A 25937-nucleotide genomic window follows, 5' to 3' on the forward strand; every position below is an offset into this window, starting at 1 on the left:
GACAAAACATGAGCATTTATATCAGGCCTGGGGAATGTGTGGGTTGCCAGATGCTCCTGGACTACAATGCCCATCATTCCCAACCATTGGCCATGCAGGCTGGGGCTGCAAGGGAGTTGGACTTCCCCATGCCTTATCAATATTTTCCAGTCCCCACATGGGGCAGGAAAGTTGGGGGTGCATTTTGAGCAGAAAAACATCCAGAGGGGTACGAGTGAAGTGGCTCCCCATGCTTGCCATTCCTTTGTTGAAAAAACATTGGAATCTCCTTGGGGTCGTGGTTCTTATTTCTAAAGATACTCGTGGTCACATTTAGTTTTGTTATCTACAAAATAGAGCAGGATTTCTTTTGCCCATTTTAAAAAAATCTCAAATGAAGGTCCATTTATGTTTGGATCCAAGGAGGAATATAAGATAGAAGAAATACAGCAATTGGACACAGTGTGGAACTTGGTTAGCTATTGGAATTAATCAGAAATGACAGCAATATGCAGTTTCACACGTTCATGCAAACTTACCAGCAGAATTTCATTTTCTCCTGGTCAAACTCCATCTCTAGTTCTTTCTTTCTATATGCCATTGAGGTAGGGAAGAGGTGTCTGGTTGTCAGATAGGAGTGCTTCTATAAATTCTTGCAAATTGTGCAGGGTGACAAGATATCTGTTTTTACTGTAACATAGATCCTTTATACATTTTACCGGAGAGCCTATGTGGCATACAAAGTGGTTTCATCCTTCCCCTTTGTTCCTTGTTTTAGATGACCTGGAAATGGCTCTAGAAAGGGAGGCGAGAAATGCTTACCTATGATTATGATTAACGCTGGATGCCACTTTTATATAGCTGCTGTCAGCTATTGCATTTCCACCAAATAGTATATGGGATGTGCAGTATTTAAGTCTGCCCGAATCATAAAAAATAGATTTTCTGTTGGTGAAGGAAATAATAACATGCATGTATTGTTGTTGAAAGAGAATGCCATCTTTCTGGGTACGCAGAAAAGTAGCTCTTCTGACTTGAGTTATAGTTTAAAATTCATTTCAGATTGATTGTGGAAGTGTGTTACAAACCGTGTACAGTTTGTCCATTTTCAGTTAGAAGTTGCTGTGCAATTTGTTGTTGTTGCTGTGTTTATCCCATAAAAAGCATAGTGAAAAGGAAACAGCTCAGATCCCAGTGGGCTGTGCACTCTGGGGTTGTTATGGGTCCTCTTCCTCCTGGAGTCCCCATACTCCTGAAAAGCTTCTTCTAAAAATGGCAGGGGCTGGTGGTCCTTCAGAGGCTCATTATGTGGCACGGGGTAATGCTGTATGTTTGTGGGGGATTGGGTTTCTTCCCCACAGGGGTCTTTGGATCCAGCCCACAGCCTTTAATTGGAAAAACTAGTCATTTGAAAATTTGTCTGCAATATTTCAAAGCGCAATATTTAATTGGGCAGGGGTGTAGTTTGAAAGGTTATTTTCACTATTTTAAACTGACTGTTTTTTAAAGTGTCATTTTGCCTATTCTGTTTTTTCAGTCTGGTGGGACAAAGATAATTATCAGTGTTCTTATCTGCGATATTCAAGTTTAGACAGAATTTTATATTTCACAAAGGGTTTGTTCAGTCTCTTTAGAGTGAAAGCTGATTGAATTGGCATTTGTCCAGAGGCTATACCAAAGCATGGTTGGCAACGGATTCTTAACATCTGTGTTTATTTGAAAATCCAATATTCAGATTCCAGCTCTTCTCTTAGCTTATCACAGTCATTTCCTTTATCCCATACTCAAAATAAAGCCAATAAAATGAGTTTAAATATTTCAGTATTTTCATTCATTCATTCATTCATTCATTCATTCATTTCCTGCAAACTGCTAAAATGTCAGTTTCGTTCCTAGCATGTTCTGATTCTTTCTGTGCAGTTCAATTTAACTTGCAGATGCTCATGAACGAAGGCCTGGATTAGCAGATCATGTTAAATGTATAGTGATTATCTTCACTAATTACCAATAATAGTGCGTCTGTCCTAGTCATGTCTAAAACAGGGCCACTGTACAAGAGAAGAAGCCTGTGGTTTGGGTTCTTGCCCACCCTACCCGTCAGTCATGCTTACAACTTGGCATTGTGTGGCCAAGAGAGAAGTTAGAGAAGCAAGAAAAGAGACCGAACTAGAGGGCAGGGGGAACCCTGAGTTCAGATCCTACTTTTTTAAATGCAAAGGGGGGATAGTAGAAGACTTTTCAGGATTCTGCTTAAATCAGGAGGATTCCCTTGGCACCAGAACACGGGGGTTGCTTAGGTTTGTTCCTCATTCGTTTTTGAGGATTTGGCAAATAATAATAATAATAATAATAATAATAATAATAATAATAATAATTTATTATTTATACCCCGCCCATCTGGCTGGGCCTCCCCAGCCACTCTGGGCTGCTTCCATAAAAACCAAAAATACAATAAAATATCACACGTTAAAAACTTCCCTGAACAGGGCTGCCTTAAGATGTCTTCTGAATGTCAGGTAGTTGTTTATCGCTTTGACATCTGCTGGAAGGGCGTTCCACAGGGCGGGCGCCACTACCGAGAAGGCCCTCTGCCTGGTTCCCTGTAGCTTTGCTTCTCGCAATGAGGGAACCGCCAGAAGGCCCTCGGCGCTGGACCTCAGCATCCGGGCAGAATGATGGGGGTGGAGACGCTCCTTCAGGTATACTGGACCGAGGCCAAAGGAGAAAGGTACAGAAAGCAAATAGACTGGTAAGATGTGTTGCCGCACATGAATGAATCTTGAAGCATGTTGGCCAAGATAAAACATTGTGGCACTTTGAGAACCTGTTCTCTCCCATTATTTTCTTTTCTTTCAACATCCAGGGAAAATGTTGTGATGAAAGGGGACCAGGGGTTAAGCCCCTATAGTTTTCCTTAAGCCCCATGTGGTATGGGAAAGCCTTAGGGGAAAGGCTATGAAGAGGGGATGGAGGCTGTCATGGAGCCCTAACAAATGAGCTATAAAAATTGACGTGGGGATGGTTAAAATGGGGAGAGGAAGAAACTGTAGTGGTACAGGGGCAAGGTTGCATGCAAAGCTGAGCAAGACTGAATCAAACTCCTAGACTTAAATACAGTGGTACCTCGGTTTAAGTATTTAATTTGTTCCGGAGGTCCGTTCTTAGCCTGAAACTGTTCTTAACCTGAAGCACCATTTTAGGTAATGGGGCCTCCTGCTGCTGCCACGCCACCGGAGCATGATTTCTGTTCTCATCCCGAAGCAAAGTTCTTAACCTGAAGCACTGTTTCTGGGTTAGCGGAGTCTGTAACCTGAAGCGTATGTAACCCTGTACGTCATTATGCCAGGGTGGGGTTTTCCTGAATACTTAGAAGGGTATTTGGATCCCTAGTAGATTTCCCCTGTTTGCACTATAATAGACATTACAGACTTTTATGGGTGCTAATATGTTTAACAGTGGGTTCTGTAGGGCCCAGGCACAGAGCTATCCCTCTCCAGGGATCCAGGTTGCCAATCAACAGGTTGTCCAAATGACTTGATTGCATTAGAAGCAGAGCATGGAGAAAGGCACCTGCATGTTCTGGGAGGTCTCACCCCACTTGCATAGGAGGAGTAACCATCCTTTGAAAACTAGTGGCATACTTAAAATGAGAAGAGGAGTGTGCTTCCTTGGCAACAAATTTCTAGCACAGCGGCCCTACTGAACAACAGAGATTAGGCCAGCAAATTGCCTTAGTGTAAAGCACCTAAGCCCTTTTGCCAAAGTCTTCGATTTAAGTCTCCCAGCACCTTACAGGCCTGAGATGCCTGCAGGACAATCCAATGATAACCAGACCTGTAAAAGTACATTGCAACATATTCTGTAGAGTCATCTACCGCCTTCTTCTTTATTTTGTAAATCACTGAGAAATATAGGTGATGGTATTGTATGTATCCTGATTTGTACTTATCCTGGTTTATGACTCTTGTAATAATATAACGGGCTTTATAAAAACTTTACCTCTATGTCATTTAAATATTTATTATTATTTCTTATTGAAGTCTATATAGAAAGGGATTAGAAAAGGTTGTGTCGTTTATATCATGGTTCTTAATTTTAAAGACGTGGGGAATTTGTGACAACTGATAAAGAATTAATTTGCAATTCAAATTCTTTTCACTTCCCAAATCTATTAGAGCATGTTAAGGAAATATTATTTGATAACGTTCTCTGAGGCTATAGTCAGATGTCATTCCTTTCCCCCCTTCTTTTGCTGTCTTAATGGAAGTAATCTCAACTCTGCTGGGTTCCTTGACATATTTGAATCAAACCATTGCCCTCACTGAGGAAGCAGATAGTTGGAAGAAAATGGACAGCCTTCTGTTACAAGAATGTATAGAGACCAAAATGCGAACCCCCTTCTTGCAAGTTTTAGTCTGTTGTATAATAAAAATGTGTTTAAACCCTGACACACCTGAAGTCATAGTTTCTTGTAGTATATTCTGTTTTTGTTTTAAAAGACAAATAGCTTCAGTTTAATGTAGATAAAAAGCATGTTGTGGCAGTGGAATAAATGCAGACTGTAAATGAAGTATCACAGTATTTAATGGTATTTAAAGGGCAAACAAATTAAGTAATATTTCTGATTGACTAGTTTTCATTTTGGGAGGACCATTTAGTATAAGTGTCTTAGACTCAGCACCACTATTTGCATTCTGCCTTTGGTTGCTGACTTACTTCAATAGAACTGCTAAGAGATTGCTGAATATCTGTTACGAAATAGATACCAGATACTGTTTTTTTAAAAATAAGTTCTTATATATTTTTGTCAAACAGCATTATCTGATTAATCATCTTACAGTGACCTAATAATTTGCAAATTTAGTTGCATGAGATATTTCTCCATGTTGTATCTGTTTCACAAAACTTGTAAGTACCTTATACTTATTAGGTTAAGCATACTTCATGTTATGTTCTGAAGTTCTCACCCTGGGCCAGCAGGGGGATACTGTAGATAGTTATGCAAATGAAGGATCGAAAGTGACATTCAGTGATTGGATAGTTTTAGAAAGTTGCTACAGTAACGTTGTACTGGAGCTCTATATAAGCAGGCTGACTGAGCCCTTCAGTTCAGTTCTGTTCTGGCCTCTGAATAAACAAGAGCTGTTTGAAGAATTGCTGTGTCGTCTGATATGTTCACCCACAACTTAACACTTCATAATTCAGAATAAATAGTATTGCATTAGGAGTTTTGGTGCATTTTGTCCCAACCCCAGTCCCATTTTAAAACCAGAGTTATCCACATAAGCACCCAAGATATGGAACAGCCTACCAAGAGAGGTACAATGCAAAGTAAAATACTTTTGGGTATTTATTATAGGATAAATACTAGTTTCTGTCATGTATATCAATCCAACATTTATGGATGTGTCTCCCTTCGGTGTCTTTACTGCTTACAGTGATTTGACATGGTAGTCCAGGACATGAATGATATCACAGCATGAAAAAAAGTGATTATGTGTGCAGACATATATTGCAATTCTCTCCATCATAATTTTGCATAATGAACATTTTGCTTATTTGACTATAATGATTAGGTGGAGTCAACATCTAAACAGAGCAGATATATCTTATGTGTTTGTACACACACACACACACACACACACACACAGGCACGAGTCATACGTAGGTGGATATTTTTTCTAAAGTAGTTTCTTTTTTTTTAGCCACAGCAGCTTCCACTGCTGGGAACTGAACAGCTATTATAGTGGCATTTAAAAGTCTGTTTAAGACAGTGGCCCATTTCCGGTTAGTTCTTATTAGGTGTCTTTAATTCAGATGTACATATGTAAGAACTGTGCATATAGCAGAGCTTAAAAAGTACTAGTTGTTGTTGCAGTCATAGTAGTTATTTTAGGCAGATACTCCTATTTGTTTCAGGAGCAATCTCCAGTGCAGTTTAAGAGAGCTAGCCTTTTTGGAATGGAGGGGTTAATTTAAATATTCTGCTACACCTGAACATCTTTCTCACATCTTTCTGGGTAGCAAGCACAACAACAACAAAATGTCCATTTGGCTAAATATCTCTATTCCTTTCTCTCCACAGTTTTTGTAAGATTAGAAATATATGTCAAGCCTGACAAGTGGTGGTGTTGTATTTTTCTCAGTTCCAAGTTGCATAGCTGAAAGTGTCTGAAGCATTTTGTTTATTGTCATAAAGAGATGACCTTCTACTCTTACTAGTGCTTCTGCTCTTTCTAATGCTGTCGTTTCTTGTTATATTAATGATTAAATGTATCTGCGAAAGTATACGGGACCAATTATTGCTTCAATGAAAGCTACCCAAGTATTACTCATTATACAAGTAGCCTGAAAGTGGAACAAATTAGATGCAGCCAATTTGGGAATGCTTGAGGAATCTGTTGTTTGCAAATTCTGCTATAGACTCACCAAATCTGCAACCATGAGGCTTGGCTTAGCATTATGTGTGAACCAGTTTCTCATGGCTTGTTTCTTTTCAAACAAATAATGAGCAGGAGAAGCCAAGGGTTGTTCCTGGCTTACTGCTTATGGTTTGTTTGGAAGAAACAAACCAGGAGCACTAGTTCACACATAATGCTAAGCTAAGCCATGTGATCTGTTTCTCCCAGAGGCAGGTGGACAGGGTGTGGCTGAGCACATTTTACAATCACACTGCTTTCTCACCATGGCTTTCCGTTACATGCGAATGAGGCCGTAGTGTCAGAATGCAGATAGTTAAAATAGAGTTCTACAACTATTTGTGCCAGTTCATTTAGTAGGAATTGCAGTGTAAAGTCACCACAGCTGCTTGCTGCTTCATTTGGGCACCATATAGTTTTGAGGCTCTAGGTTTTTCCTAGCATCAGTTACAGGTAGGTAGCTGTGTTGGTCTGCTGTAGTTGAAACAAAATAAGAAAATTCCTTCCTGTTAAGTTGTGGGTGAACATATCAGACGACACAGCGATTCTTCAAACAGCTCTTGTTTATTCAGAGGCCAGAACAGAACTGAACTGAAGGGTTCATTCAGCCTGCTTATATAGAGCTCCAGTACACATAATTGTAACAACTTTCTAAAACTATCCAATCACTGAACGTCACTTTCGATCCCTTATTTGCATAAGTATCTACAGTATCCCCCTGCTGGCCCAGGGTGAGAACTTCACTACATAACACTTCCAGTAGCACCTTAGAGACCAACTAAGTTTGTTATTGGAATGAGCTTTTGTGTGCATGTACACTTCTTCAGATACACACTGAAGAAGTGTGCATGCACACAAAATCTCATATTGGAAGAAATTTTGAAATCCCCCCCCCCCCAGCATTGGCACTAATGCCCATAGTCATCCTCCTGGAGGAGGTTAATGATAACAAAGTACTTTTTACGTTATTTATTAAATATGTATACTGTACTGCATCACCCTTCAGCTGAAGAGCACAGGGCTGTTCACAACATAAAAATACAAAATGAAAACACAAAATACATAATAAAACAAAAACAAAAACAAAAGAAACAATAGCCCCTCTCCCTCCAGACCCATATAAGAAAGGTTCTCTGAAAGTCAGTGTTCACAGGTCATTGCAAGACAAATGTCCAGCAAATATACTTACTAATTTCCTGTACATGTAGATCACTTGTTCCTTTTTATGCTATGCATATCCTCTAGTGACCTTTTTCTCCCTGTTTAGTTTTTCTTTCCAGGTGTTACAAAGATGATGATTTTATTTGAGACCAATCTTATTGGAGGTTTTCCTTGGAGCTTTTTAAGCAAAGGTTTGATAGCCATCTGTCATAAATGCTTCAGCTGAGATTCCTGCATTTCAGGGGGTTGGACTAGATGACACTTGGATCCCTTCCAGCTCTAAGATTCTATGATTTAGAAATAAATTACTTGTTGCACTACAGTGTTTCTCACGGAGGGGTACTTGCATGATAGTCATTTGCTCTGTTTTTTCCTCATTTGGCATTTTAACATTCATCCCTATTTGCTGGCATGGTGCTTACAAAGTTTCCAATTAATCATTCATCCCTCACTTTTCCATGTGTTTCCCCTTCACTTTCCTAATTGCAAACAGTCTGAGGTGTTGTTGTTGTGCTAAGGTGATGGAGCATGTTAATCCACTTTAATTGTGCAAACCTAAAGTTGCAGAATGTACTCGAATCATATCCTCAAAATAGTGACAATTTGTAGGTGCCCTTGCTGGCTAAAAGGAAAAGCACAGTTAAATCAATTGAATTCAAGGCTGCTAGGGTAGATCTGAGGGACGCGGGTGGCGCTGTGGGTTAAATCACAGAGCCTAGGGCTTGCCGATCAGAAGGTCGGCGGTTCAGATCCCTGTGACGGGGTGAGCTCCCGTTGTTCAGTCCCTGCTCCTGCCAATCTAGCAGTTCGAAAGCACGTCAAAGTCCAAGTAGATAAATAGGTACTGCTCCGTTGGGAAGGTAAACGGTGTTTCCGTGCGCTGCTCTGGTTCGCCAGAAGCAGTTTAGTCATGTTGGCCACATGACCTGGAAGCTGTACGCCGGCTCCCTCGGCCAGTAAAGTGAGATGAGTGCCGCAACCCCAGAGTCGGCCACGACTGGACCTAATGGTCAGGGGTCCCTTTACCTTTACCTTAGGGTAGATCTGATGCCAGCGCATGAGTGCAGAGATACAGATGCAGTTCCCACTGCCTTTATGAAAAACCCTTAGAGTGCCAAACAAATGCTTGTGCTTTGTGTCTGGATAGTGGAAGAAGGGTATATTGAGCCATCTGTTAGATGGCTGACTATGATTGGCAGCTCTCCTTTTTGAAACTTCAGTGCTCACTCACCTCGGGGAATCTGCCTTCTCCATGCATTCCTAGTGGCTGTGGTTATGTTGACAGGAGAAGGACGAGGGGAAAGAAGCTGGTTTGAATTGCATATTGACGTGGAAGACACAAGACGAAGTCGCTGTGGCAGTTCTGGGTGTTATATTGAGTGTGATGATAAGTCCACTGAAAATGTAGCGATTTAGACTTGGGTTAATAGAATTATTATTATTACTATTATTATTACTGAAATGTAAAGATATTGCAGTACACAGTGCTCTGATAAGAATTATGGCATGAGGTTAAACAAACCTAATTCAGTCTCTGCCACTAGTGTTTTAAGAGTCTTAGGGCTTATGGCCTGAAGAATTGTTTGTGACGCCCTACAACCAGCGCTGGACCTTGGCCTAACACCTGGGAATGACTCCAGTGCACAGAAGTAGCACAATTGTTGGGTAATACATGGTGGTTGGTGCCACTGTTGTGTATCAGAACTATTCCGAGTAACAATGTCATCTTTAGAAACTATGAATATCAGTAATATGGAAAATTAAACCTTTTCTCATTGCTCAGTGGATTGTTGTTACAGCATGGTGCACTCCACTCAGTTATCTAGACTTTCTTAACATACCTCAAATGAGGCTTCGTTATATATCTAAGACTTTTTGTCAATAATGTTGTTCTCTGATGTGGAACATTGCACATTTTTTATGAGGTAGAATAATATTTTTCTCATACTTCTATTAAGGCAATGCCAGAATTTTCTAAATGGAATATGGACTTTATTCCTTTTTATTTTTTTTTGCAGCGGAATACCAAAACTTACCGTATTTTTTGCTCTATAAGACTCACTTTTTCCCTCCTAAAAAGTAAGGGGAAATGTGTGTGCGTCTTATAGAGCGAATGCAGGCTGCGCAGCTATCCCAGAAGCCAGAACAGCAAGAGGGATTGCTGCTTTCGCTGCGCAGCGATCCCTCTTGTTGTTCTGGCTTCTGAGATTCAGAATATTTTTTTTCTTGTTTTCCTTCTCCAAAAACTAGGTGCATCTTATGGTCTGGTGCATCTTATAGAGCGAAAAATACGGTAAATGTAGTGGAGAGGATGACTAGTGGAGAAGATGACTTGCTGTGTAACAGCAATGACTACTGGAGATCTAAGTTCACAACTGCAGTCAACCTTGATTGTTACCCTCATTCCTGTGGTCTAATATACCGTATTTTCCCCATGTATAAGACTAATTTCCCCCCTTAAAAAATAATGTCAAAAATTAGGGGGCGTCTTATACACGGATACATCTCTCCCCATTTTCTTAAATCTGAGTCCCCCCAAATAGGGGGTGTCTTATACATGGGGGCGCCTTATAGACGGAAAAGTACGGTAGTTCCCAGACCTTCTTTCTAAGTTTAGTATTCAGTGAATAGGTAAACAAATCTGTAAACAAATCTATGTTTTATTTGGTATTTCATTTGTATTCAGTTTTGTTTTACGAGCATTATTTTCTAGATTATGGTAGGATTCAAAACAACTAAGTAGCATTTGAATTGGTGGTTTTTGCAGAAAACACTAATTTCCTTAAAAATGCACTTTTAAAAAAGAAGTGGTAGGGGGAAAGCTACAATATATTGGGCCAGATTCAATCAAGTAGTCCCCCTCCATAGAAGCCAGTGCAACAACTTTTGCTAGTGCAATGGGGCTTTGCCTTTCTCCTCGCTTTGCATGTCCCCCCACCCCCAACTGATTCAGGGAGGTATTTGGAGACCCCTGGAACAGCATGCCAAGGAAAGAGATGGGAGATAGTTCCATCAGGAAAGCAAAAATACTTACATTAATTGAGCAATCTGGTGAATGACACATTGAATTTCTCCGATTGCTCTTAAAAAAACAGGACTGAATGTAAAATGGCTGTTATGTATTTGATGAAAGTTGCTCTATTTATTGTTTTGGCTTATGTACAAGTCTAGCTAAATGTGAAGCTCTAACTTGCAACCATGATATCTTGCCTTGAAACATATAGTTAGCTATTGGGTATCTTGAGATCCATTCAATTAAATCACTAAAATTTAATATCTAGATATATAAATATTTATGTACTGTACATAGAGCCTATCCAGCCAAAGTTTATTATGTCTAAGATCCACAAATATCAATGGCAAAATTAAGCATGTTCTATATTAAATCAGTGCAACTTAACTAATGGCTAATGTTGGCTAGATTGTACCCTTTATGCATATTTATAGTAAAATTTAGTTCACCTGAGTACAAACAAAGGTAACTTTGATATTTTGATAAGCTCTATATCAATGTAAAACTTAGGCACATTGATAAGATACTAGTATAATATTTTCCTTACATGCTAATTTTGAATGTACAGCAATGGCATGGGATTTTGAAATGGCTTTTTGAAATGTATTTTTTAAAAGGGAGGCCATCAGACAGTTGATTCCCAACCTACATTCACAAATGGTACATACCAGCAATTGATAATGGGATCACTGAGGAGGGATTTTCTCTCAGTCTTTTAAATGTGCCTCTTATTTTCTCTACAGAAAATATGCCATGTCCCCAGTGCAGAGAGCAAGACCTAGCATTGCCACACAGTAGGGTAATTAGAGTCGATTTTAGATGGGGTCTGGCTGGATAGTGGCTGAATGTCTACCTCAGGAGACAGCCTTATGCTCTGTGACCATGTTTATTCTTTGAAAACGAGACCATTGTAATTGTGATTGCAAACACTGTAGCTCAGCTGGAAAGCTTTGCTGAAAATCACTTGTAGGTCAAATGTTTAGCTTGGGCAGTTTCTCATTTATTTTTTAAGCAAAAAGCAGCTGAGCAGTAGGAAGGTCCCAAGGCATTATACCACCAACAGCCCTAAAACCAACAGCTGGGTAATCCAAGAGTTATTGTGTAAGTGGCACTAGAAACTTTCTTGTGGTTAGATCTTGCATGCCTTGCACTCTCGATCCTTGGCTTCCATTGCAGTTATAATATTTGGTTGACTACAAGGATCACTGGTTTGAGGCCTGTAAAACTGAGAACCTTTCCAAAGCTTCTAATTAGAGGCTTTGAGATTAAGCTGAACAAAATGTACCTACTTTCCAATAACTATTATATATGTAAAATCCATTGCTCTGAGGAAATATGTGATTATTAAAACAAGCAAGCAATTAGGAACAAAGTATGTGCGGTTGTATTATTAAACTTCCCAATCTGAATCTCATTTCATCTTGGGAGTCAGTTTTCAGAAAGGTTCGGTGTAACTTCTATCACGAAGTAATAATAACAATTATAATAATTTTATTATTTATACCCCGCCCATCTGGCTGGGTTTCCCCAGCCACTCTGGGCGGCTTACAGCATATCTAAAAACATAAAACAAACATTCTTCGAAGTTCCTGTTCTCTACACACGTATTTCTCTTTTCTCCTGTTGTTTTAAGATGTTGCTTCCATTAATGTTTTTGATCCTGTGTGTAGCTCAGTACATTAAATACATATATCATGGAATCATAAAATCATGGAGTTGGAAGGGACCCAAGGGTCATCTAGTCCAACCCCCTGCAATCAGGAATCTCAGCTAAAGGATCCATGACAGATAGCCCCCTCCATGTTAAGGATAAGCTACCGTTCCAGGAGAGAGCTCATTTATTATTCACATCATCTTTTATATCAAGCATTATTCCCTTTAAATATATTTTAGTAGGAAATAACAGTACATTATACCCTACTGCAAAAAACTTAATTCCTAACTAAGCATATGCTGCTGAATTGTCTATTTAAAGATGGAACAATGTGGTAATAATTTGGTGAAGTAGCATCTGCACATAAAATAATGTGCTGATTACACTGGAACAGTGAATGCAAAAGTTTTATTCCCACTGTTTTGACATCATCAGAAAGCCGTTATCATTCCTCTGTGGAATGTTAAAATTTAATGATCTAATTTAGCCATATCATGTGTAGTGTAAATAAAAAATAACCCTATTAACTATTCAAAATTCTTGCCACGCAATCTTTTAAGTACTGTACTTCAAAATGGTATTTAAACACCAAAACACTGTTGTAAAGGGCGGTGGGGAGAAACCTCTGAAACATGCTTAGATCATTTTCTTCTTTGTTTGCATAAGAACATTTCTCACACAAAATGAATATTATCTTTGATTAATCCTGCAACATGCTTGTAGGTCGGGTTTGCATCGCTGCTTCCTACCATACAGATTTCAGCAAACATACAGGATTTTATATATTTATTTGGGTGTCCCTTGAAATTACGATTGAGAAATGAGAACAGAGAATGAACTTCCAAAGGGACTTCTCAGTTAGAGGATTCTTCATTTGGAGAGAAATTTCCACAAAGAAGCATTGCACAAACATAATTTCCCATCCTCTCCATCACTCTCTGAAGTCCTGTGCCCACCCTCATGTAGTCCTGAGAATTCCCCAGGTCTTCAAAGCAGATGGGGGGGGCATGTGAGGGACTGAAAAGGGGAGGAAAGGAAGAGTCTTGTTGCAAAAGTGGAAGTGCATTCTGCTTATTGGTAGACACCATTAGATAGACTGATATTTATTACATTTTAGACTTCTTACACTCTCTTAGGATTCCTCTGTGAGCAAATCAACATTCCTCCCTTTTCGCATTCTGATGGGAAATATTGGCCAATAAAGTAAAATCTGATTTGATTTTAAATTGAATGTGTTATGAATATATTAAAAGTATCAACATATGTATCTAAGGGCTTCTCTGCACTGGAGTTACTGTGTGTTTGCAGTTGTTTGTGTTTCCATTTAATTTGCGTATTTCCATATGATGCTATCCTCTAAACACCACCTGTCTTGATGCTTCCCCCCTGTAAATTCAGGAATAATCTGATAAATTGAGGGGGGGGGGACAGGCTCTAAACCAATCCACTTGGAGTTGCAGACAATTTGCTTTGGTGTGGTTGGATCAGTTGTCACTTTCTGCTACTCCCTTTTCCAGGCTCACTATTTCCTTAATGCTTTCATTTATTTTCCGCCTATGCTTGTAGGTATTTCTGGTGCACTTTTGCTTGAAGGATCCCAAAAACTGCACAAGCAAATTTACAATTGCCTAATTGTGTGCTTTTGCACACCTCTTGTGTGGCGACTTAAACCCCCCCAAAAAACAAGGCTTCCACACTGCATGCATACCCTGTTGGTACAAGTATAATAGAATCAACAAGTTAGAAGGCAGGGCAAACGAAAAAGGGTATGTCTAATGGTATGAACAAGAAAGACTGAAGTTGCTTCTCATAGACATGTTCAAATAAGTCCAGGAAAATTTGAATAGGGGAAATGTGGATTAACAGCAAAGTAAAGCTCAAATGTGGAATAACTCTGTGGGTTTTAAAAATCCTCTTGTGCTGTAGGATGATATCAAGAAGCCTACCTTTACAAGAATTAATAGATCATCCAGGTTGTGCACCCTCTTTTCTTTCTGGCCAAACCAGCACCTGTAGAAGCAGCAGCAAAAGAAGATTGATTATGAAATGGTTTTTTTAAAATTAGATCAAACTATTTAGACCAGGCACAGGCAAACTTGCCCCTCCAGATGTTTTGGGACTACAATTCCCATCATCCCTGACCACTGGTCTTGTCAGCTAGGGATCATGGGAGTTGTAGTCCCAAAACATCTGGAGGGCGGAGTTTGCCTATGCCTGATTTAGACCCTATTCCACTGTGGTAGCTTTCAGGCAGCAAGAACCCCTGACTGAGCTGCACTGAAGTGCCAGCACTCCAGATGGCCAGAGAGGGATGCTGCAGCTACCAGCCTAGCAAGGATCAAAGGACACCAGGAGCTCATAGGATCTCGTTCTTCCATCTTCTTGAACAAGCAGAGTGGTAAAGAAGGACCCCTCTTTTCTGCTGGATATAGTATCTAAGAAGTGTGTGCTGGGTGCTTGGTTGGGTTATTAGAAGGGGAAACCAAACACTTCTACTGCCACTGGATTCTTCAAAGTATTCTGCAGAAGGGGTGCAAGTACTGTTGCCCTCAAAAGAGAGAGAGAAGTAAGATTTGCTTTGAAGAACCCACTACTGGTATCTTGCTTTGAGCCGTTCCTCCCATCCTAACTGTACCCCCAGTCCTGTGGTATTGAATAAATGAGCATGAGCAGCTTCTGGAAAATAATAGTCACTGGATTTTTGTTTGCATTTGGAAATACATATGAAAAGGTCTTCTCTTGTCACAATAGAAATGGTAGCATGTTGGGGAAATTGGGGGTGCCTATATACTGGTGGCATAGGGAAGATATTTTATTAGTTCTTTTGAAATCAGGAGTTGGAAAGTAGAGGTAGGAGCCGAGGGCTTACAATGTCTTACCTTCCAACGCTGACTTTATGCCAAATCTATTTTATCCAGAATTACAGCGGAAAAGTCTGTTTCATATTGATTTTTGCTCTCTACTTCCAAACTAAGTTTTGCACTCTAATTTAATCTGTCAAATGGCCAAGAGAATGACTTGCACATTTTCTAATGGATACTTGTTCACAATTCATATTCTGAACGTAGAATATATTTCTGCACTTTCCTTTCTTGACAGTGAATGGACCACAATAGGCAGCCACTTTCCCCGACACTCATAAAAGGGCTGTCGTGTCGTGATTTCCTTTTTACACATTTATATTAATAGCCTTACTTTCTTATCGTTACTGTATAGGGTGTACAGATGTCTATTCTGGCACCAGAAATCCAATTGGACATAGAGAGGTAGAATTGTCTTAGAATGGTCTTTACTGCCTGCCAAAGTACTGAACTAATATCAGCTGTTTTATTTATGCTTGATTTCCGGATAACAGCAATATGTTCTAAAACGTTCCCTTGGAAATCTGTGAGCCTGAGAGATGATTATACAGTATAGTTGAAAAGGGATGTGTATTGTGGAACTGCCATTTTTAAAGAACACTTTTTAAAAAGAAAGGGGTGATTAATGGGCATTTAAAGACTAAAAAACAGCTTGCATGCTGTACAAAACATTTTGCCCAATCTTATCAGTTACCTTCATCCTAGATATACGGTGAGACTCTGAAAGCTGGCATTGAGACAGAGACATAATTTTATAGTGAACTTGCATATTATCTTGAATTCGGTATAAGTTGAATTTATCTAGTTTCTGCAAGAATGGAGCATCGCATATTTTGTAGATTGAAAAATGCAGTTATAACAACTCTCACGGTTTTTGTGTATACACATCCAAGTTCTGTGAACAATGTGATGAATAAATTAATGCAGGACTTTAGAAAACCTTTGCTAAGAAGAGTTTTATTGTAGATGTGATAATAGAGAAAAAGCCTTCTAACTGATTTTTTCTCGGGAAAACAACTATGTGCAAATTGTTTTGTTAAACAGGATGTTTTTTTGGGTAGATCATAGCAAAAGGAGGGTGGTTTTTTGTTGTGTGTGTGTGTTTGTGTTTAAGTGTTTCAAGTCATGCTTAGTCATGCTGGCCACATGACCCGGAAGCTGTACGCCAGCTCCCTCGGCCAATAAAGCGAGATGAGCTCCACAACCCCAGAGTCGGTCACGACTGGACCTAGTGGTCAGGGGTCCCTTTACCTTTATACACACCTGAGGGAGGGTGGGCGGGTGACTCCTTGTGCATTAACTGTTTGGTTTCCCCATGCTTGCAGTGTCCCCCCCCCCAAACTCCTGTTCATGAAGTTGTCATTGTGTATGTACTGTCATCTGATGCACAATGGTTGTCTCAGATCTCCACAACTCAGCTTAACTGCATAGTGGATGTGGCTTGTGTTTTCAGATCAGATGGAAGCTGGTTTGAAAGAAAACACACTAGACAGCAGTATTTCTCAAGAAACTACAGGATAGATATGGATTGTGGCTAATGCCATGTGTACACAGCTTCAAACACGAGCAGTGTGCCAGAGCCAGAGTAAACAGTAATGTGTATAGCCGTGGTTCTGTGCTGAACCATGTTAGAATTTGAAGGGAAGTGTTGGGGGCAGGGAAGGCTATGCGTTGCAATAGACTTATTGTTTGCTTCATTAATATTCTTTTTATTATTTAGTTTTTGCATTCAGAATTCCATATGCCAAACAACAGGAAGCCTTGTAATAAATTATACTTTTCTACCTGAAGGCATTTATATGTAGTTAACTTTAATGAAATCTGTAGCTTGTTTTGTGTTTGGGTAACGTTGTTCAGAGAATTTCAAATGGCAAGGGTTTGAGTTAATAAGACAGCATCCAGTTTCAACAGTTACGATTCAAAATTGTTTTAATTGTTGAAGCTTGTCGAAGTGTGTAAGGAAAAATACTTTTCACTTCTTAAAAATGCAGTATTCATACCTGCCTTTATTGAAAAGCGGATGCATAGCATAGCAATGCAATATTTAATGTTTGATCAGTTCCTAGATGAGTTTTTTCACTACGTTCAGAAACTGTATTTACATTTTCCCTTTAACTTATATATGAGAACATGTACATGCTATTTGAGACTTTTATTTTTAGCTATTGTTAGCAATACAAAGCAAATCCATAAGGAAGCCATTGTTCCTTAAACAAGTCATTAGATATCTACTTGGACTGGCTTCTAATTTAAAATTGAGGATGTTAGAGTCAGGATGGTTTATTCTTAGAAAAAATGGCTTCTCTCTGGCCCATAACACACTTTTATTCAAACCCTAGTCTCTGATCCAGCACTGCTTCAAGACAGCAGCACCAGAAGTGGGAGAAAAAAAGGAAGCAGGGTGTTTAAACTAGATATATGTCCACCTGGAGAGAAGAGAGGTAGATGTGTAGGAAAAGAATCAGGATGACTAATATTCTATGATGATGTCCGTATTCTAATCAACTTCGAAGGCAAACCCACAGTGATAGCCCTCACCATAGAAATCAGATGACAATAGTAAAGTTATCTTAAAATTTCCTCCTACATCAACACAGCAAAGCATTTGTAAAAGTAAGAGGATTTTAGTTCCTTCTTATTCTCTGTACTCCTATGCATTGGCCAATGTTCTTTCATACTACCTCTGAAAGGCACAAAAGGACACCCACAAATTACTCCAATCAATCTCTATTGTTGTTGTTTGTTGTTTAGTCGTTTAGTCGTGTCCGACACTTCATGACCCCATGGACCAGAGCACGCCAGGCACTCCTGTCTTCCACTGCCTCCCACAGTTTGGTCAAACTCATGCTGGTAGCTTCATCAATGTCTGTAGAAACATGCAAACATATTATATAAAAGAGTAGCACATGTATTTCACTCCCTGCTAGATGTTTGAATCCCAGAGATTGTTCCATAGTTCATCAGCAGGGCCGTCTTACCCATAGGTGCTAGGGGTGTGGGGCACCCGGCCAGGCTGAGAGTCTGGGGATTGGGAAGAGCCGACAGCCGCTGCCGAGTGGAGCAGAGCCCATCGGAGCGCCACAGCTCTTCTGCTGTGGGTGAGTGAGGTGCTGAGGCAGCCAGCTGGCTCCGTCCTCCTGCGTGCCTGGGATTGGTGGTCGGTCGAGAGGCCCGCCCAGCACACACTGCTCACACGAGCCTCGGGCTCAACTGTTGTTGCACTGGGCTCTGCTTGCGCGCCCGGCCCCGGCCTTGCTCTGCTGCCGCCGCCACCTTGAGCTCCTCTTTTGTTGCTGAGGTGGCCGGCCAAGGTCAACAACTTTGGGGTCCCCCCCAAAAGGTTGATAACTCTGGGTAACCTGGGTGCATGTGTGTGCGCAGGGCGGATCTTTGCACCCTGGTGCCGCATATGCTTAAGACGGCCCTGTTCATCGGTATGAGTGGGAGCCAGATACCTATCCCAGTAAAGCACCTGCACTCTTTAAACCCCCTTGCAACTTTAAGCTTCCTATTTAATGTGAGAAAACTATAAACACAAGTTCTCAGGATACATGTATTCTCTCTGTTGCTGTGGAGTGAGCATGTTCGCTTCCTAGTGTGTATCGAGACAAAGGATTTTTCAAGGAAAAGGCCAAATGAAGTCAGTCCAGTTTTTAAGCACAAGTTGTAACCAAGAATAAAAGCTTTTCTTCAAGGGGGGGGGGGAGAACCTTCCTCATACATAGGAAGCTTATCAATCTGTAGAATCTACTGGGGGGGCAAATAATGCTGCTGTGTGTAGTGCTACTAGTCACTGTTCTAGTCAGTCAGCTAGGCTGTCTTCCAGGATATTTTGTGCTTTCTATTTTCTCTCCCACTCCGTTTTCCATTCCCCACTCCCCATACCAGTCATCTAGGTTTCTGTGGCTACTGAGCATGGTCAGTCCTCCCTGGCTATTTTTGGGATTGCCCCCTTTAGATGTCTGCTCAAGATTTGTGTGTGTACTACAGCTGATAGCACACACGCACGGTTATGTGTGGATGGTGCTGTTTTCTCTACATAAACTACAGTACTTGAATCTGAACTTCAGAAATGGAGGGAATGTTTCCTCTCTTTTCCATTTAGAACTATAAAATTTGAATTCTCGGGTTTTTATTATTATTGGAAGCTGTTGTATTCTAGTTCTGCTACTTAATAAGGCTGATCCCCACCCTTCAATATTAAATTATCACCAGATTTTGTTACCTGTGAATACCAATGGAAGCCTAAAGGGGAAGTTAATGGTTGTGATTCTAGAGCAATGATTCCATACAGAGTTGTTTTTCAGACAGTTTTGCTATCTATCTGTCCAGCTATCCAGCTATCTATCTATCATCTATCATTAAATACAATATTTCATGTTTCTAAGCTGAAATGCTATTTATTTAATCAACCACATGTGGCCTGATTTGGGCACATTTTGACTTCAATAAAAGCTGAAATTGACATGCAGTGCAGATCTTTCTACAATTGTTTTTACAAAATCACTTCATTTTGGCGAACAGTTGTCATAAGTCTTTCAAATTTTATCCACCTGGGAAGTGGTGATGAGAGTACAGTAGTGGAAACTCTTGTTAACATGTTTAAGCAGAGAATCCTGCTGCCATCTCATTTTGCAATGTGTCACTTTAAACACTTTCACCATCCATCCTTTACCCTAATGAGGCATTCATTCCCTGACTGTAGGTCCTTCTGCACTCCAAATTGTGCATCTATAGACAAGAGGCAGGTATTGGCAAACTTGGGGCAACCAAAGGCTTGTAAAAATACAAAATAACTTTAGGGTCTGGGATGGGGGGGGGGGGAAGGAACCAAAACACACAATGAGGACTGAACATGTTCAGTGGGCACAGAATGCTGTGGGGAACCAAAAACTGTGAGGTAAGTCATGGAGTAGTCTGAGAAAGGGCAGGACTGACTGACTGGAACCCTAAACAGGAGTTGAGTCATTTCATTTGGAAAAGAAGACCAGGGAGATGGGGAATGGCTGGTTGGTTGACTGGCTGGTCAAAAGAGGCAGCTGAAGAGGAAGGCACACAGCAGCCCCAGAGGTTTCAATGATCAGATATTGACAGAGGTTCACTCACAAGCCAAGGAGCGTGGAGGCAGTAAGAAGGAGGATGTTGGATGGGCATTTATATTTCCTTGTTTCCCTCCTCTGTTGTCCTTTGCTCCTTTTCTTGACTTATCTCTCCCCTTCTTAGAGGGACAAGCAGAAAAGGATGGGGGAAGAAACACTTAGGCTTGTTTCCAGTGCCGGTCACGTTAGTCTCATGTTTGTCATGACTATTAATTTCAGTGGGTCTACTCTAAGTAAGACTAGCATTGGCTACAGCCAATATCCACTGCGATTCAACTAAGTTGCTTTGTGCAGAGAACAAAGACCACTCATGCAATGAGATTTCCCCACTCCACGTCCAGCACCCCCTGTAACCTCTAAATCTGTTTAGGAGGGTTAGGGAAAACCCCAGTACAGACTGAGAGACATGCAGTGGGAAGAAAACAAAGAAAGTCTCTGCTGCATGAACAGAGTTCATTCCATGCATCCATAACCACATTGAATTCTACCCCAAGATACAATGCGAGTACTGTAGAGAGAACCATCTTACTGGTTGCAGAAGTCATTTCCTGGTTCACACCGAGAAGCTATTTTTAAATTGTCCCTAGGATATTAGGTTTCCCCCCCACCCTGAGTTTAAAATTTGGGAGGAAAAAACCCTGGAAATAAGTGGGAAGCCTAGCATTTTTATTTATTTTTGTGTGTGACTTGTGAACATAGTGTACTTTTCAAGGCTTTTTACCAAGAGAACACTTGTTTTATTGAAGCCTGAACAAATGATAGCTGATATCAAAGGTTTCTGCGGCACTGCCTACAAGTTGCTGGAAGGTCAGTGTAAAAATATATCACTCTGATTCTGCTAGGGAAGAATGGCTATTGTTGCAACGTTCTCTAAATCCTTTTCACATCTAAGTGGTGCCTGACAAATGTTTGTTCTGTAGGTTATATGGGAAGTGTAATCATCTCCGTTACTGGCCCTGTAACAAGCTTTATCAGGGTGTATCTTGTTTTTGCTTTAATTCTGAAAACTAGTGACTCTAAGTGAAAGGAGTAACAGTTCGGCCCTGCAGGTTTAGCAATTATTGAATGCCATTTCTGAATCCGACCTAGTAATCTATGGTAGTAAAAGCTTGGATTCATTAGTTAATTTGGAAGAACATATCTAATAACTCTTTTAGTTGCCTGTTGTTTTAAAATTACTATTATTTATAAGATTTTATTAATCCGTCACAATAAAAAAACCAATGTAATCTAAACCAAACCAAACCAAACCAAACAAACAAAAAAGCATACTAAGTCCTTTTTCACAAGTAAATCTTAACTTGATCCACATAGAGAAAGCTGAACCCTCCCAGCTCTCACCCAGGAACTTCCCTTTCTTCTCCCAACCTCCCATCCTGAAAGATCTTCCTTTCCCTGCCTCTCAAACAGGGTCCTTCATCAGCTATCCATCAGCGCGGATCTGCCCACCGCAACTCGAAGAAGAGGCAAACAGCTTCTGCAGGGAACACACTGGCGAAGCAGTACTCAGCAGGGCTTCCTTCTCCCCCTGCCCTCTCCCAGACTTCATGTATCATTAGCGTTTAGAACCCTAATTAGATGTTAGAGCTAGTCCATTATTTGATTGAAGGCCTGGACTGGGGTGGCATGCACAGGCATATCAGTTGCACCTCTAGTATCTATGGTCTGACCTTGTCGATTACATCTGCGTTCTACTTGTAGGATGAGTTCACAGTACTTTCTCACATGACTGATAGGCCTGGCCTCATCTGGATTTCACTCTGCTTCAACGGATTAATGATCTATGAAACATCAATATGTCCCCATCAATATGCCTTATTCCCATACAACCACCCTCAAAATCTGAATAACTCTGAATTTGACTGGGAACACACATCTATTAAAATCCCCCTTTGAATTGCTTATGGATGCATCATATTTCATTTTTTGCACATTTGGAGTGGGGGGAATAAATGGAAAATGAAAAAGAAAAAGTTCTACAAAATGCCTCTGTTTTCATTGTCTGATGTGCAGCTTTTATATTTCCAGTCTCCAGTGAATAGAAGCTCAAATATGTATTTTTCAACAAGTGATGTTTTCAATTGGTGTATATGAAAATCTCTGAATAGTCTTAAAACATGGTGTTTGAAATAGGGATCTCTGTCTTCTGAAAAACGATATATATATTTATTACATTTTCAGGCTTTACATTTTAAACTGCAACCCTTCTTAGTGTTCTACAATGTTGTCACATCAGAAAATATTCTTGTAAAAAATATTGTGAATAGTTGTAATTTTTGGGGAAAGTTTATTTATTTTTTCTTTTTAAAGAATTGTTTCACATCTGAATGTTATTCCACGAGGGATGTATTTCATCAATAAATTAACAGTGGCTTATATATTAATCCCTTCTCAAACTGCAGGAAGATGTGAAGTCTCACAGCAAATGCTGTAATCTCATAAGCTATCTTTTATGCAATTGTTGTTCATGCTTGACGTTCATTGTACCTTGAATTTAGAGAGAATTTGATTGCATGGGGGGGAATTCAATGCAATTCTTCCTTTGTGAACCCCCATCACTGATGTCAATGGGAGACAAAACGAGTGTGCTGGTCTAATAGCAATGAGTATCATCTTTCTTTAAAATGAATGAGAGTGCTTAACCTGGTCAGGTAAAAAGAGGTATAAAAATAATATGATTAGTTCTGAAATACATCAATTTAATCATATAGCAGCAATTACTACAATGACTCTTCAATCCATCATTTGATTCTAATTGATGGTTGTTATGACATTTGAAGTTTTATTTCTGATGTTCTCTTGCAAGTAAGCAAAATGCATAAGTCTGAAGCATGAATTAGATGTATTGTGATGGCCATTGAGAAAATACACTGTTTAATACATTAGATACATACGTAACTGGGAGTAAGTTCCAAGTCAGCAGGATTTGCTTTTGAGTAAACATAAGAGGATTGCACTGAAAGCTTACTTTTAAAAAGAGCAAGGACAGAGATACCTTTTAAATAACTTGTTGCAGAAGTGGAAATGCTAGTGAAAACTGTTCTTATTTGCAGAGTATATTTTAACTCTGAAACTTACCGTATTTTTTGCTCTATAAGACTCACTTTTTCCCTCCTAAAAAGTAAGGGGAAATGTGTGTGCGTCTTATGGAGCGAATGCAGGCTGCACAGCTATCCCAGAAGCTAGAACAGCAAGAGGGATTGCTGCTTTCACTGTGCAGCGATCCCTCTTGCTGTTCTGGCTTCTGAGATTCAGCATATTTTTTTTCTTGTTTTCCTCCTCCAAAAACTAGGTGCGTCTTGTGGTCTGGTGCGTCTTATAGAGCGAAAAATACGGTACTTACTTACTTGATTTGTATACATCCCTATACTCTCAGGTCTCAGGGTGGTTACGACATGAAATCACAGTATAAAATCACAAAATTTATAATAAAACCAAAAAGGGGCCCGTTCTCGTGTTGCCACCTTCCAGACCTCTCATGGAAGAGGCCCACAAAGAACGACCTCAGAAGATGATCTCAGGGTCAGGTTAGGTTCATATAGAAAGAGGCAGCCTTAGAGGTATCGCAGTCCTGAGTTGTTTAAGGCTTTATTGGTCAAAACCAACACTTTGAATTGGGCCTGGAAACTAACTAGTAGCCAGTGCAGTTGGACCAGGATTGGTGTAATATGCTCAAACCCTGGTGAGCATCCTGGCCGCTGAATTCTGCACTGACTGAAGTTTCCAAACCGTTTTCAGAGGCAACCCTACGTAGAATGCAATTATCTAACCTTGAGGTTACCAGAGCATAGACTGTAGGCTATCCTTGTCCAGATAAGGGCACAGCTGGGCCACCAACCAAAGCTGATAGAAGGCACTCAATGCCACTGAGACCATCCGAGCCTCAAGTGACAGCACAGGAGTACTCCCAAACTACATACCAGTAGCTTCAGAGGAAGTGTAACTCCATCAAGAGCAGGCAACCTCCCAGCCATCCAGTCTAAGAAACCACCAACTAACAGTTCCTCAGTCTCATCTGGATTGAGTTTGTTTGTTGGCTCTCATCCAGTCCATTATTGAGGCAAGACACTGGTCCAGCACTTCCACTGCCTCACCTGCAGATGTAAAGGAGATGTAGAGCTGAGTGTCAGCAGCATATTGCTGACAACGTACACCAAACCTCCAGATTACCCCAGTGTTTTCATGTAGATGTTGAACAGCATAGGGGATGGGCTTGAACCCTGCAGAACCCCACATTGAAGGCTCTACAGGGCTGAAAAACACTCCCCAAGCAACACCCTCTGGGAATGACCATCTAAGTAGGATCAGAACCACCGCAAAGCAGTGCCACCCACCCCTAACTCTAGACAGCTGCTCCCGAAGGATACCATTGTCAATCGAAAGCTGCTGAGAGGTCAAGGAGAATTAACAGGGACACATTTCCCCTGTCTCTCTCCTGACAGCGGTCATGATACAGGACGACCAAAGCAGTTTCTGTGCCAAAACCGGGCCTAAACCCTGATTGAAATGGATCTAGAAATGTTAATAATATTTTGTCATTTTTAGTTAGCTTCTAAGTCTTTCTCTCTCTCCCTCTCTCTCTGTTAATTAGTTTTTGCAAATACATTTTCCAAATACCACATAACATCATATCTTATACAATATTTTTAGGACTTCCATCAGCTACACCTAATGATTTTCATTCTTCATCACTTAGTCTTGCATTTCATTATTTTCACTATTACTTTTAAAAATCCATAACTAATAGTCCTTTTCATAAATTTTACCTGCAATATTTCATATACTCCTCTTTACAAAACTTCTTGCAGTCCTATTAGCGTATTCAGTTGATTACAGTTGATTTTCAAATAGTTTGTATATTTACTCCAATCTTCTAAGAACCTCTGATCCCGCCGGTTTCGAATTCTTCCTGTCATTTTATCTAATTCTGCATGGTCCATTAATTTAATCTGCCACTCTTCTTTTGTCGGTAATTCTTCTTGCTTCCATTTCTGTGCCAATAGCTTTCTCACTCTTTCTTGCTTATACTGCCATGAAAAATAGTTGAGATCCTTGAAAAATGTGCACCATGTGATCTCCTGCAGACAATTCAAACATGCATTATTCGGTGAAGGCAATCTCAAGGATGTCTTAGCCAGCACAGACCAAATCCCACAAAGTTTTCATACCATCTAACTTCAGTAGAGGCAGTTTGCTCCTTCAGCAGTAAATTACTGGGTAAAAGACTGAATAATTACAATATTTATTTGAAATAGCCCTTTGTCTCTTCTGTAGAGGCTTCATGTAAGAGCAAAAAGTGAATGACTACAGTCTTACAGTAGTCCATGTCATAGCTGTCAACTTACAGATTTGAAAATAAGGGACCAGCAGCCTTGAAAATAAGGGACCAGCAGCCAAAATAAGGGACCTGCAGCCTCACCTGTTCCAGGCACTCCAGTCTTCCTGTCCTCCTGCAGTCTGGTCAAACTCATGCTAGTAGCTTCGAGAACACTGTCCAACCAACTTTGTAACCAGAGGTTCAACTGAATAAAATCTGAATCACATGCACCACAAGGCCTATGCAGCCTCAACTTAAGATGGCTCCCTGGCCTGGCTTTGCACTGCAAAGTTTGCAGCAGCACGTGCAACAAAATGGTGTACAGCATTCAAAAAACCCCTCAGCTTGCATTAACTAGCCACACACAAGGCATGCAAGCTCCAACCCCAGTCATTCTTAGACTTCTTATTGGGTGAGCAACACAGACAAGCAAC

The 25937-nt window shown here is 40.3% G+C and overlaps 1 protein-coding gene across 9 annotated transcripts in view; it reads left to right on the top strand.

Moving 5' to 3' along the window:
- Positions 1-25937, top strand: part of KDM4C (lysine demethylase 4C) — a gene marked incomplete at its 5' end in the record, with an annotated part of 182636 nt that overhangs the window by 61268 nt on the left and 95431 nt on the right. Inside the window, one exon of one of the 9 annotated variants that reach the window (XM_083592984.1) lies at positions 21597-21767. The exons of the other annotated variants lie outside the window; for them this stretch is intronic. Within the exon in view, the coding sequence (XP_083449110.1) occupies positions 21597-21752 (156 nt within the window). The 3' untranslated portion in view covers positions 21753-21767. Of the gene's footprint in view, positions 1-21596; positions 21768-25937 lie in introns of those variants that run through there. 9 annotated transcript variants of the gene reach the window in all.

Source organism: Podarcis filfolensis (assembly GCF_964270895.1).
Source record: "Podarcis filfolensis genome assembly, chromosome: 17".
Classification (NCBI taxonomy): Eukaryota; Metazoa; Chordata; class Lepidosauria; order Squamata; family Lacertidae; genus Podarcis; species Podarcis filfolensis.